Genomic DNA, 14875 nt, shown 5'->3' on the forward strand with positions numbered 1-14875 from the left:
ATGGGATTATATGTTTTTGTTTTTTATTGAGTTGTTTGAGTTCCTTGTATATTCTGGATATTAGTCCCTTGTTGGATGAATAGTTTACAAATATTTTCTCCCATTCAACAGGTTGTCTCTTCACTCTTTTGATTGTTTCCTTTACTGTGCAGAAGCTTTTTGGTTTAATATAGTCTCAGTTGTCTATTTTGTTTTGTTGCCTGTGCTTTTGAGGTCTTAGCCATAAAATCTTTGCCTACACTAATGTCCTGAAGTGCTTTCCCTATGTTTTCTTCTAGTAGATTTATAGTTTCGAGTCTTATGTTTAGGTCTTTAATCCATCTGGAGTTCATTTTTGTATATGATGAGAAATAGGAGTCCAGTTTCATCCTTCTGAATATGGATATCTAATTTTCCCAGCGCCATTTACTGAAGAAGGTACCCTTTCCCCAGTGTATGTCCTTAGAAATTTTTTTGAAAATAAGTTGGCTGTGAATATGTGGTTTTATTTCTGGGTTCACTATTCTGTCCCATTCATCTATGTGTCTGCCTTTATATGAATACTGTGTCATTTTGATTACTATAGCCTGGTGACACATCCTGAAGTCAGGTAGTATGATGCCTCCAGCTTTGTCCTTTTTGCTCAGGGTTGCTTTGGATACTTGGACTCTTTTTTCATTCCATGTGAATTTTAGGATTGTTTTTTCTATTTCTGTGAAATATGACATTGGTATGTTGACAGGAATTGCATGAAATCCGTAGATTGTTTTGAGTAGTATGGTCATTTTAACAATATTAATTCTTTCAATCCATGAGCATGGGATGTCTTTCCATTTATGCCCTCTTCAAAATCTTTCATCAGAGATTTCCTTGTAAAGATCTTTCACCTCCCTGGTTAAGTTTATTCCTAGATATTTCAGTAGCTACTGTAAATGGGATAGCCTTCTTGATTTCTCTCTCAGCTAGATCAATATTGGTGCATAAAAACACTACTGATTTCTGTATGTTAATTTTATATCCTGCAATTTTACTGAATTTAATGGTCAGATCTAAGAATTTCTCAGGTGGAGTCTTTAGGTTTGTCTTGATATAAGCTCATGACATATGCAAAGAAGGACAATTTGACTTCCCCTTTCCAATTTGGGTGCCTTTCTTTTCCTACCTGGTTGCTCTGGGTATGACTTCCAGTAATACATTGAATAGGAGTGATGAAAATGTGCATCCTTGTCTTGTTCCATTTCTTAGAGGAAAGGTTTTCAGCATTTTCCCATTCAGTATGATTTCAGCTGTGGGTTTGTCATATATGGTCTTCATTATGTCGAGTTACAATCCTTCTATGCCTAGTTTGTTGAGAGTTTTTATTATGAAGGAATGTTGACTTTTACCAAATTGTTTTTCTGTGTCTATTGAGATGATCATACAGATTTGGCATTCATTCTGTTGATGTGATGTATTACATTTATTGATTTGCATATGTTGAGCCATTCGTGCACCCCTGGGATAAATCCCACTTGATCATGGTGTATCTTTTGGATAGATTGTAGGATTCAGATTGCTAGTATTTTGTTGAGGACTTTTGCATCTATGTTCATCATGGATATTTGCCTGTAGTTTTTTGTTGTTGTTGCATCCTTGTCTGGTTTTGCTGTCACAGTAATGTTGGCCTCATAGGATGAGTTAGGGAGAATTCCCTCCCCTTAATATTTTTGGAATAGTTTGAGGAGGATTGGTATTAGTTCCTCTTTGTGAGTTTGGTAGAATTCATCAGTGAAGCATTCAGTCCTAGACTTTTATTTGTTGAGAGACTTTTTATTACTGATTCAATCTCATTACTCATTATTGGTCTGTTCAGGTTTTCAATTTCTTCCTGATTAAATTTTGGTAGGTTGCATGCCTCCAGGAATTTATCCCTTTTCTCAAGGTTTTCCAGTCTGTTATCATCTAGTTGTTCATAACAGTCTCTGGTGATCTTTCATTTTTTTCTTTTTTGAGACAGGGTCTTACTCTGTCACCCAGGCTGGAGTGCAGTGGTTCAATCTTGGCTCACTGCAACCTCTGTTCCCTGGGTTCTAGCAATTCTCCTGCCTCAGCTCTCCCGAGTAGATGGGATTACAGGTGTGTGCCACCACACCCAGCTAATTTTTGTATTTTCAGTAGAGACAGAGTTTCACCATGTTGCCCTGGCTGGTCTTGAACTCCTGACCTCAAATGGTCCACCTGCCTTTGTCTCCCAAAGTGTGGGATTACAGGCATGAGCCACTGTGCCAGGCCAATTTTTCATATTTCTATGGTATCAATTGTAATGTCTCCTTTCTTGTTTCTGATTTTATTTATTTAGGTTTTCTCTCTTTTTTGGTTCATCTAGCTAGTGGTTTATTGATTTTGTTTATCTTTTGAAAAAAATTTATTTTGTTGTTCTTTTGTATTTTTCTTTAGTCTATTTCATTTAGTTCTGCTCTGATCTTCATTGCTGCTTTCCTTCTACTAATATGGGCTTTGGTTTGTTCTTGCTTTTCTAGTTCTTTGAGGTGCATCATTAGATTGTTTACTTGACATCCTTCTTGATGTTGGCCATTATTTCTATAAAATTCCCTCTTAATATTACTTTTTCTGTATTCTTCTCTTCCTCATTTGTGTGTTTGCTCTACCAGTGGGTTTTATACTTTCATGTATTTTCATTATGGTAGATTTTAGTATGTTGTGTTTCAATTTCTTTTGTGTCAAGAATTTTTTTAATTTCCTCCTTAATTTCTTCTTTGACCCAATGGTCATTCAGGAGCATGTTGTTTAATTTCCAGGTATTTTTATAGTTTCCAAAGTTCCTCTTGTTATTGATTTCTAGTTAAATTCCATTGTGGTCTGAGAAGATATTTGATATGATTTTGATTTTTTAAATTTTTTGAGACTTGTTTTGTATCCTAATGTATAATCTATCCTGGAGAATGTTCCATGTGCTGATGAGAAGAATGTGTATTCTATAGCTGTTGGATGAAATGTTCTATAAATCTCTGTTATGTATGTTTGGTCTCAAGTGAAGTTTAAATTCAGTGTTTCTTTGTTAATCTTCCTTCTAGATGATCTGTCTAATACTGAGAGTAGGGTGTTGAAGCTCTCACCAATTTTCATACTAGAGTCTATCTCTCTGTTTAGTTGTAATAATATTTGTCTTGGTGCTTTGGTGTCAGAGGCATATATGCTTAGAATGGTTATATAGTATTATTGGATTAATCCCTTTATCATTATATAATGACCTTCTTTGTCTCTTTTCACTGTTTTTGACTAAGTCTGTTTTTTCTGACACAAATATAGCTACTCCCGCTTGCTTTACATTTCTGTTTGCACAGAATGTCTTTTTCCATCCCTTTACTTTGACCCTATATGTACATTTACATGTGAGGTGAGTTTCTTGTAGGCAGCATATAGCTGGATCATTTTTTAAAATCCCTTCAGCCAGTCTATATCTTTTAAATAGAAAGTTTAATCTATTTATATTCAAAGTTACTATTGATATTTGAAGGTTTATTTCTGTCATTTTATTAATTGGTTTCTGATTATTTTGCATATACTTTGTTTCTTTCTTCCTCTCTTACTGTTTATCATTGTGGTTTGATGGTTTTCTATAGTGGAAGGGTCTCATTTGAGACCCTTCTCTTCCTCATTTGTGAGTTTACTCTACCAGTGGGCTTTATACTTTCATGTATTTTCATTATGGTAGATACTCTCCTTTTTCTTCCAGGTGTAAGACTCCCTTAAGCATTTTTTATATGGCTAGTCTAGTAGTTATGAATTCTTTCAGCTTTTGCTTGTCTGGGAAAGACTTTATTTCTCCTTCTTTATGAAGGACAACTTTCTTCACTATAGTATCTTTGGTTGCCAAGGTGGTGGTGGTGGTGGTGGTTGTTGTTGTTGTTGTTGTTTTAGAACTTTGAATATATCAGCCCATTCTCTCCAGGCCTATAACATTTCTGCTGAGAAATTCACTGTCAGTCTAATGGGAACTCCCATCAGAGTAAGTGACTAGATGCTTTTCTCTTGCTATTTTTAAAATTATCTTTGACTTTTGACAGTTTGACTACAGTGTGCCATGGATAAGACCTTTTTAAAGGTTTTGGGATCTCTGAGCTTCCTGTATTTGTATGTCTAAATCTTTTGCTACATCTGGAAAGTTTTCAACTATTATTTTATTAAATAGGTTTTTTTATCACTTTCATTTTCCCTTCACTTTCTGGGACACTAAAATTCACATTTTGGATCATTTTACAGTGTCCTGTATGTCATAGGCTTTGTTTAACCTTTTTTAATCTTTTTTCATTTTTGTCTGACTGGGTTATTTCAATGACTTGTCTTCAACTTCTAAAATTCTTTCTTCTGCTTGATCTAGTCTAGTGTTGAATCTTTCAAATGTATTTTATATTTCATGCAATGAATTATTCAGCTTTAGAATTTCTGTATGTTTTTCTTTTATTTTAGGTATCTCTTTGGTAAATTTCTCACTCATATTCTGCATTGTTTTCTGATTTATTTTATTGTTGTTCTGATTTCTGTGTTCTCTTGTATCTCACTGAACTTCTTTAGTATCATTATTTTGAATTTTTTCTGGGATTTCATACATTTCTTTTTTATTGGGATCTATTGCTGGAGAGGTATTATGTTCCTTTGGAGGCACTGTATTTTTTTAACGTTTTCATATTTTTTGTGTCCTTGCGTTGATACCTGCACATTTGGTGTAACAGTTACTTCTTCCAATATTTTAAATTTGCTTTTGTAGGGGAGGACTTTTTCCTGAAGATTTACCTATGGTGTTGGTTGAGTAAGACACTTTGGTTTTGATTCTCAGTATGTGCAGTCATATAGTCTCCATGATGATTTATCTGGCTGTAAACAGCATCAATAGTATCTGTGATTTCCTTGGTGGTATAGGGTGCAGTTGGTGGTGGAGGCTGTGGTGAAGTTTTGCTGGGGTTGGAGACATCAGATGGGTCAGTTCTTGGGCACCAGTGGTAGCAACAACAGGTCAAGCATACCTGTCCATGGGCCTCAGGGAAGTGTACATGGGCACCAGTGTTCGTGGGTCCAGTTAGGCTGATTCTTGGGCCTCCAGGCAGCTTGCTCAGATGCCAGCAGTGGCAGTGGTGGGCCAGATGGGTGGGTGGGTCCTTGGAGCCCTAGGAAGTGGGCATGGCATGGGCAATGGTTGTAGCAGAGGCAACACAATCCTCTGACTCCCAAGTGGTTTGTCCTGGTGATGATGGTGGCTGCAATAGGCTAGGCCAGCCATTCTTGAGGCCTGTAGGTAGCACGTGTAGGTGAGTCCCAGCCACGGTGGTAGAGACAGGCTAAATCAGCCTGTCCTCAGGTTCCCAGGAGGAGTGCTAAGGTCCAGTGGTGGTGAATGGGGCAGAGCAATTTCCAGGCCCCTGGACAGTGTACTCAGGCACTGAATTTAGGGGAGTGGAGCCAGGCCATCTGGTGGTGCATGTGGGTGCTGGCTGTGGTAGGCAGGGGTGAAGTGAAGCCTAGGTTCCCAGTAGAATGCTCAGGTTGGGGCTGAAGTGGCTGTGCTGCAGCCCTACTGCTGGAGAAGGCATGGTTGCTTTCAGTGGTAGCAGCCATAAACAGGTAGCTTAGGAGCATGTGCTTTGGCCCTGATATAAGCAGGGGAGCCTTTCCTCAGAGGTCTTTTAAATATGTAGCAGCACTGCTACTGGGAGTGACAGGGTCACTGCCAATGGCTCGTGTTTTGCTCTGGCAGCAGCAGCCAACAAGGCCCAGCCCTGCATTCAAGGTATTCGACCCCATTGATGGGGTCCCAAGGATGTGGAAATGCAGGGGCTGTTGGGCCCCCGGTCAGGATGTAGTCTGGTGAGGGCTGGGCTCTCAAAATGGCACCCTAATGTGGCTGCTTGGGACTCTGGGGTAGGTAGGAACCACCCAAGCTCCCTCTCTAGAGAAATGCCATTATACAATCTCTAGGCAACTCCTTCAAAGCCCATGTGCGTTGAGGGCTCTCCCAGGGCTAAGAATGCAGGAGTCCATGTTGGGAATATGGACTGCTAGGGGTCTCTCACTTATCCTTTACCCACACTGGGGCACTTCTCCAGGCTTCCAGATGATCCCAGCCAAGCAGGCTGCCTTACTTCTTTCTCATTCCTTAAGTCAGATGTTTCCTGTCACTTCTCTATTGAATTCCAGCATTCTCTCTTAGGAAATATACTCAAAGTGTGATTATCTACTCACTATTTTATTTCTTCTTTGTACAGGAGGTGAGTTCTGGATGCGTCTATTCAGCCATCTTGAAGGCCCTTTCATTAGAGTTTTATCCTCAGCATTTTATTTGAATTTAAGTTTAAGGAGTGAGAATGGAGAGTTGGGTAAGAGTTAGGCTTAAGCCCCAGTGGTAGCCTCTGCTAGACTTTCTACACAAGTGAGGCTCTCTGCTGAATTTATTACAGGGGGAATAAAATGGGAGAAACACTGTGTCTTATTATCTCTCATGAAGAAAACCTTTAGGAGAAAACTCATCATGACGAATTAATGTTAATTTTTAAAATGCTTTGTGGTTATCAGAATGGAGTGATTCTCAGTGATGTAAACTATCTGACTCTTTGTCCAGCCTCTATTGACTCATATCCCACTTATGAAAGGAAGAGGAAGGGGCTGTAAGTAATAACTGAAAAAGCTGTTTCACTAAAATGTTTTCTAAGACTGTCTTGTTACCCATAGTAAACAAATATAAAATTAAGAGAAACATGGATGGAGGTGCTGACTCTACATATATTGTTTATGTTTAGTTTGTGAATAAATTCACCAAGTTATACACATAAAGATATGTGCACTTCTCTATACAACTATTACACTTCAATAAAACCTTTTTTAGACTATAAAAAAAAGAGAGGAAACATTAAAGAATTGATACGGACTTGGGTAATAAAGGTGTATGCATTTATCAAAACTCATCAAGTACATTTTATTGATTTAAATTTTACCTCAAAAAATGAAGAAAGAAAAAGAACTGTAAACAAACACTGAATTTTAGTTAATGACCTGCATGCTGAAATCTTTTAGGGTGAAGTATACTAATGTCTCCAACTTACTTTGAAATGAACCCCAAAATGAAATGGTTTGATAGATGAGTAGAAAAAATAATTGTAGAATCTGAGTGTGACTATATGGGTATTCACTGTATAATTCTTTCAATTTTCTGTATGCTTGATCATTTTATATTAAAATTTTGGAGGGTTGTAAGGAAGGGAGGAAGAATTCTACCCATCTGTTTATGAATACAAATGATGGCTTCAGTTCATTGAAAACCCTAACACATTAATAGTAATTAGCAGGATATAGTTATCCAGCAAAAGTAGCAGCAATTCCTGGGCTGCTACTTGTCCCAGAAGATAATAATGACCAATGGAGCTGGCAGAGCTCACATGGAGATACTCCTGCACAAGGCTTAGGTGGCAGAGGCACCAGATGGTAGCCAGAGCAAATTAGAAGAAAATGGTGGATACTATGTAGTAGTTGTTAAGATTCATTCATTGCCCTGGTGCAGTGGCTCATACCTGTAATCCCAGCACTTTGGGAGGCCGAGGCGGGCAGATCACTTGAGGTCAGGAGTTTGAGACCAGTCTGGCCAACGTGGTGAAACCTTGTCTCTACCAAAAATACAAAAATTGGGTGGGCATGGTGGCATGCACCTGTAATCCCAGCTACTTGGGAGGCTGAAGCATGAGAATCTCTTGAACCTGGGGGGTGGTGCAGAGGTTGCAGTGAACTGAGATCTCACCACTGCACTCCAGCCTGGGCGACACAGCGAGACTCTGCACTCCAGCCTGGGCAACAGAGCGAGACTCTATCTCAAAAAAAAAAAATAGTCATTCATTTATGGATACATGTGAGACATACTCTGGGATTTGTACCATCATATCCAACCAAGCTGTCAGTTTCACTCATTGGCATTTCTGTAAATCACAAATTTCTAAAGTACTCATCACTAGAATCTGAAGCAATCCACTGTGTTTATCATGTTAGGCTGAAGAAAAGTTTGCTATAACACCCACTAGGGTCAAACTTTTCAACATTTTCCAATTACATAAAGCATTGTATTTTACTCAGTGAAGAAAGACTAAAATACAGGTAAATGAAACAAATCAAAATATTTGCTTAAAGCTGGCAACTATGTTTGTCCATGCAGCAGCCACATTACATAAAGACACAGGAACTAAAATGAAAGAATGCATATTTTCTCCATTATGCCTGCAGTTTCAGGGACATAGTGTCCTAACAATTAATTTCATATTCAAGGCTGTCTTGCTTGCTAATAAACGATCACATTATTTTAGCACTCTAACAGATATGGTGAGTAAGAATACACAACCTCCCACAATCATGATCCTTTCAATGTCTTTCCAGGGTTTTACTGATATTTTACTGGAAAGAGTCATGCATGGGGAGCCAACATTACAGGTTTCCAGATTGTCAACAATGAAAACCCTATGGTTCAGCAGTTCATACAGCGCTGGGTGAGGCTGGATGAAAGGGAATTCCCTGAAGCCAAGAATGCACCACTAAAGGTAATGTTCCATGGCATGTAAAACCTAAGGCCAGCTTTTCAATGTATCTCCGTATGGTCTTTATACACTAACAGTCATCTTATGATCAAATGATTTTCCTCAGAAGTGATTCAAAGATGCCACAAAACAACTGCAGGTGATGCTATTGCATTTAAAACTAAACCCCTGAATAAAGAAGCTGTTGAGAATGAGATCTTTTAAAATCCAATGCTTGGAAATAAGTTAACTTAATTTTAATGAATTTTATTTGTAATATGCTCATAACAATTTATAGTATTACAAGAACCTGAGCCAGGCGAAGGGTGGGGCAGTGGGAATAGGTAAGGAAGATTGATAGTCTGAAACAGAAAATTAGATTTTACATTATTTATGTGATTGCTTTGTTTTAATAAGTTCCATGAATCTCAGTACACCCAAGTGAATTAGGCTCTAATAAAGAATGTGCATTGCCTATATGTATATTGAATGGAAATGTTTTCCTGCCTGCTAAAATATCTTAGAAAATAATTAAATTACTTAGGTTGCTCATTTTCACAAAATCAAGATAAGAATATTAAAAGCAGAAAGTTGTGGTTAAAAATGCACATTTTTCATATGCGTTCCCCTATGGCTAGAAATTCTATTATTTAAAAACCAAGAATTAAACAGATAAATTAGGGGAAAGTTATTCATGTTACACAAAGGACCCTTCAAATATATTTTTTAAGTAACTCATTCCCTCAGTGTATTGATTCAAATATGAAACTGACTTTAAATTCTTCCTTCCTGATACAGTGAAAGTATGTACCATAGCTGTGGTACAAAATAGGGGATCAAAACAGAGTCAAGACCTTTTCCTAAAAAAGGAAAAGGGGAAAACATCTTCCTCATTGTTTTAAGATACTCATCCTCACATCCTTCCTCCCTGGCGAGAATAGAATAGGGGATAACAGGGTGGGCATTGTAGCATGCACCTGTAATCCCAGACACTTGGGTGGTGGAGGCAGGAGAATGGCTTGAACCCATGCAGCAGAGGTTGCAGTGAGCCAAGATCATGCCACTGCACTCCAGCCTGGGCGACAGAGCAAGACTCCATCTCAAAATAATAATAATAATAATAATAATAGAGAATAGTAGGCAACACAGACCAGAAAAAAGATATAGAGATACATTCTGTACCATCTATGCAGCTCCACCTTAAATGGGTTACATCAGAACATAATTCAAGTGAAACCTTACTTTATGCAATTGGTGTGTTCTAGAAAAGTTATGGGTTAAACATACTTTTTTCGTTCAGTTGAGCCACTTACTAGTTAAGTGGTACCCTGTGGTTATAGTGATTATGCCNAAGTACTCATCACTAGAATCTGAAGCAATCCACTGTGTTTATCATGTTAGGCTGAAGAAAAGTTTGCTATAACACCCACTAGGGTCAAACTTTTTCAACATTTTCCAATTACATAAAGCATTGTATTTTTACTCAGTGAAGAAAGACTAAAAATACAGGTAAATGAAACAAATCAAAATATTTGCTTAAAGCTGGCAACTATGTTTGTCCATGCAGCAGCCACATTACATAAAGACACAGGAACTAAAATGAAAGAATGCATATTTTCTCCATTATGCCTGCAGTTTCAGGGACATAGTGTCCTAACAATTAATTTCATATTCAAGGCTGTCTTGCTTGCTAATAAACGATCACATTATTTTTAGCACTCTAACAGATATGGTGAGTAAGAATACACAACCTCCCACAATCATGATCCTTTCAATGTCTTTCCAGGGTTTTACTGATATTTTACTGGAAAGAGTCATGCATGGGGGAGCCAACATTACAGGTTTCCAGATTGTCAACAATGAAAACCCTATGGTTCAGCAGTTCATACAGCGCTGGGTGAGGCTGGATGAAAGGGAATTCCCTGAAGCCAAGAATGCACCACTAAAGGTAATGTTCCATGGCATGTAAAAACCTAAGGCCAGCTTTTCAATGTATCTCCGTATGGTCTTTATACACTAACAGTCATCTTATGATCAAATGATTTTCCTCAGAAGTGATTCAAAGATGCCACAAAACAACTGCAGGTGATGCTATTGCATTTAAAAACTAAACCCCTGAATAAAGAAGCTGTTGAGAATGAGATCTTTTAAAATCCAATGCTTGGAAATAAGTTAACTTAATTTTTAATGAATTTTATTTGTAATATGCTCATAACAATTTATAGTATTACAAGAACCTGAGCCAGGCGAAGGGTGGGGGCAGTGGGAATAGGTAAGGAAGATTGATAGTCTGAAACAGAAAATTAGATTTTACATTATTTATGTGATTGCTTTGTTTTAATAAGTTCCATGAATCTCAGTACACCCAAGTGAATTAGGCTCTAATAAAGAATGTGCATTGCCTATATGTATATTGAATGGAAATGTTTTCCTGCCTGCTAAAATATCTTAGAAAATAATTAAATTACTTAGGTTGCTCATTTTCACAAAATCAAGATAAGAATATTAAAAGCAGAAAGTTGTGGTTAAAAATGCACATTTTTCATATGCGTTCCCCTATGGCTAGAAATTCTATTATTTAAAAACCAAGAATTAAACAGATAAATTAGGGGAAAGTTATTCATGTTACACAAAGGACCCTTCAAATATATTTTTTAAGTAACTCATTCCCTCAGTGTATTGATTCAAATATGAAACTGACTTTAAATTCTTCCTTCCTGATACAGTGAAAGTATGTACCATAGCTGTGGTACAAAATAGGGGATCAAAACAGAGTCAAGACCTTTTCCTAAAAAAGGAAAAGGGGAAAACATCTTCCTCATTGTTTTAAGATACTCATCCTCACATCCTTCCTCCCTGGCGAGAATAGAATAGGGGATAACAGGGTGGGCATTGTAGCATGCACCTGTAATCCCAGACACTTGGGTGGTGGAGGCAGGAGAATGGCTTGAACCCATGCAGCAGAGGTTGCAGTGAGCCAAGATCATGCCACTGCACTCCAGCCTGGGCGACAGAGCAAGACTCCATCTCAAAATAATAATAATAATAATAATAATAGAGAATAGTAGGCAACACAGACCAGAAAAAAGATATAGAGATACATTCTGTACCATCTATGCAGCTCCACCTTAAATGGGTTACATCAGAACATAATTCAAGTGAAACCTTACTTTATGCAATTGGTGTGTTCTAGAAAAGTTATGGGTTAAACATACTTTTTTCGTTCAGTTGAGCCACTTACTAGTTAAGTGGTACCCTGTGGTTATAGTGATTATGCCTGCCAGATTTTTCCAAGATAGTCTTGTTTTAAAACATTCTGTTTTAGGGTCTGATCAAGTGTCCTAATTTGCTTCAGTAAATATGGTCACAATCCCTATGATGAATCCTTTGTAATCAAAATTTTTTAATGTATTAAACTGATATTTACTGGAAAAAATCCCAAGTGAATTAGGCTACAATAGAGTGTATGTTACCTATATGTATATTGAATGGAAATGTTTTCCTGCTTGCTAAAGTATTTCTGAAAATAATTAGATTACCTAAGTTGCCCATTTTCATAGAAATAAAGATAAAAATATCAAAAGCATAAAGTCATGGTTAAAATGCACATTGCATTACATTTAGGTGAGCTTATTCAAATTTAGATTTTTCATAAAACTGCCTACCCACACTGCTTTATGATCTTTAGATTTACCAGGTAATAGGTAGAAGAGAGAAATTCATTTATTCAATATTTTAGTGGGTTAGTAGTCTGGCACCTACAATGTGCCAGACACTGTGTTAGGCATGAGAATATGAGTGAGGGTAGGAAGTATGAAAAGGATACTGAAGAGTAGTTTATGCCTGTGCTGAAGTTGTAGAGCCATACAAAAGAGAAGGAAGCCAATCTCAGCTCTGGACTCTTCATTGATAACACTTGGTGTATATAATGTAAAGTTCTAGAACCCACTGAGAAGAAATGTTCATACTTATAAGTAAAACCTTTAAATAACTTTTAAAATTGAATAAATAAATGTTACAACTTTCACATGACTTTTGCTTAGTATTTGTCATTATAGAACCTTGCACAATATCAATCAAACCAAAAGCCCACTTTAAAATTGATGTACAATATTTTGATTAGGAGATAAAGTTGCCTACAGATTAAAAATCCTGATAATTTACTCTATAAACGTTTTCTTTTAGGGATTGGGGGGTATTCTCACACATTGATAAGTAGAAACTGAATAAAGCAAACATTAAATAGCTCTTTTGGCATGGTTTAGAAAGGACTACATTAAGATATGCTGACAATTTATGCAGTCAACTGAAAAGAAAATCATCACCATGTTGGCTTCATGTATTGCAAAGATGTACAGACACAAAGATTTTTCTTCATGAAAGAACATATTCCCCCTGTTACAGTCACACTTGATGATTTGCTTCTAAAAGAGAAGTAACGTGAGAAAAGTCAGAAAAGCTAATTGATAGTTGTAGAGGCAATAATCTACTCACTCCCAATTGTATTTGGACATACTGTACTAAAGAGAGAGAACTCCCCTGGGACATTTTGCTACATTTTAAAAGCCAACAACATTCTATATTCTATCAGTATTTGTCACTCCTGCAAAACAGGGGCCAGCTTATTCTAACCATAGTTTGTTATGTTAATTCATTTAATGAAAAAGCATCCACCATTTCAAATTGCGGATAATGAAATCCCTTGTATTAAGTGACTGACCTCATCCCTAGTAGAGCATATCACTATATCCAAGGAATAGAAAGTGTTCTTGCCTGCAGGAGGTGGCATCATGAAGTATTGCCTATGAATTGTCAACATTATCAGATTTAAAACTCAATAATAATTGAAATTTTCTACAATTGAAAACAGCTTTGGTTTTGCTACCCCCCAGGAAACAAAAACTGATTTATTGCTGGCCAGAAGTCCTGGCTCGCCAGAAACATGGTCCAGACAGAAGTGATTAATGATCTCCTCCAAATTAATTTCAAGCTGTCTAACTTAGCTATTTCCATTTTCCCCTAAGTAAACACCGGATCTCAATTTTCTATTACAAACAGCAGTAACCCAGTCTTGCTTTAGGATATGCTGTTTCCTCTCCAGTCTATACATGCCATCCTTTAACTTCACACATATTTCTTCCTCTGTAAAGGACCCAGCCTTTTGGTAGTCGCTCACTCAGTATAAAAAAGAAACAGTATTGAGAGCAAGAGAGAGATTGCCTTGAGCCATCTGATTGTAATAATCGTAACACATGCACACATGAGGTAAGACGTATCATTGTAGAATGAATCAAATTCAGGCTTGCCCAGAGAGATCTCTTAAATAATTGGGGGGGTGGGTGACTGCACAGAACAATAGGTAGAAATGAATGAAAATTATAAGAAACAAGGCAAATTTTGAGGGTATCATTTATCATGATACCTTGTTTTTCATGCATCCATTTCAGTATACATCTGCATTGACACACGACGCAATACTGGTCATAGCAGAAGCTTTCCGCTACCTGAGGAGGCAGCGAGTGGATGTATCCCGGAGAGGAAGTGCTGGAGACTGCTTAGCAAATCCTGCTGTGCCCTGGAGTCAAGGAATTGATATTGAGAGAGCTCTGAAAATGGTAAAGACCACAATGGGTTATTGGGGTGGAAGAAACTTATAAAGACATTAAAAAGATGAGACCTTAATCTTGAGAGAAGACATACTAAAAGGAACAGGACCAGATTATGTAGAATATCAGAGTATGCTAAGAGGATAAGTATAGCCATTTCTATAAATCATCCAAATCTAGAAATCTAAAAATTGGAGGTCATTTCTTGAAGCTTGAAAAAAAAGAGATAAATTTAGGGCAAATGAATTTTTGGTTATGCTCTATACTGTGGCTAGTAAATGAAACTTAGTACTCTCAAAAGTTATAGATTAAATATGTAAATAGCTTCAAAAAATTCAAACCTTTCAAACATACGACATTCCTTAGGGAGATTAGGATATTTTAGAAGATGCTCCTAACTTCAAGATAGACATTACAAAGGACAGCATCTTCTGGCTCATCAGACAAATGATTAGCCTAGACAGGCTATGGAACTTAGCCAGTGTGATGGTATTTCTGTTGTCAAAAAGAACACTCATGCTATTCTACAGGATGAAATGCAGGAACATGATACATTTCTAGGCCTACTTAAGAAGCTTTTGCCCAATGCTGCAAAGAAAAAGCCTAAAGAAAAATAAAAGGAATCAATGGATGGACAGTCAAATAGGTTACTTGTTTTTAGTATTTGCTGGGTAGGAGATCATTTAAGGCTTCAAGCAATGTCCTTTGAACAGATTTCATTATTTATACTAGAAGTAGCATCAC

The 14875-nt window shown here is 37.2% G+C and overlaps 1 protein-coding gene across 1 annotated transcript in view; it reads left to right on the top strand.

The window, feature by feature from the left end:
• The window catches only part of LOC108512771 (glutamate receptor 3-like), a gene marked incomplete at its 3' end in the record, with an annotated part of 74969 nt that extends 60829 nt beyond the window's left edge, over positions 1-14140 (top strand). The window contains exons 3-4 of the mRNA XM_017848161.1: positions 10312-10473; positions 13973-14140. Coding sequence (XP_017703650.1) covers positions 10312-10473; positions 13973-14140 — 330 coding nt within the window. The remainder of the gene's footprint in view (positions 1-10311; positions 10474-13972) is intronic.
• Between the last annotated feature and the right edge of the window lie 735 nt (positions 14141-14875).

This window comes from Rhinopithecus bieti, unplaced genomic scaffold (assembly GCF_001698545.2).
Source record: "Rhinopithecus bieti isolate Rb0 unplaced genomic scaffold, ASM169854v2 scaffold_31512, whole genome shotgun sequence".
NCBI lineage: Eukaryota > Metazoa > Chordata > Mammalia > Primates > Cercopithecidae > Rhinopithecus > Rhinopithecus bieti.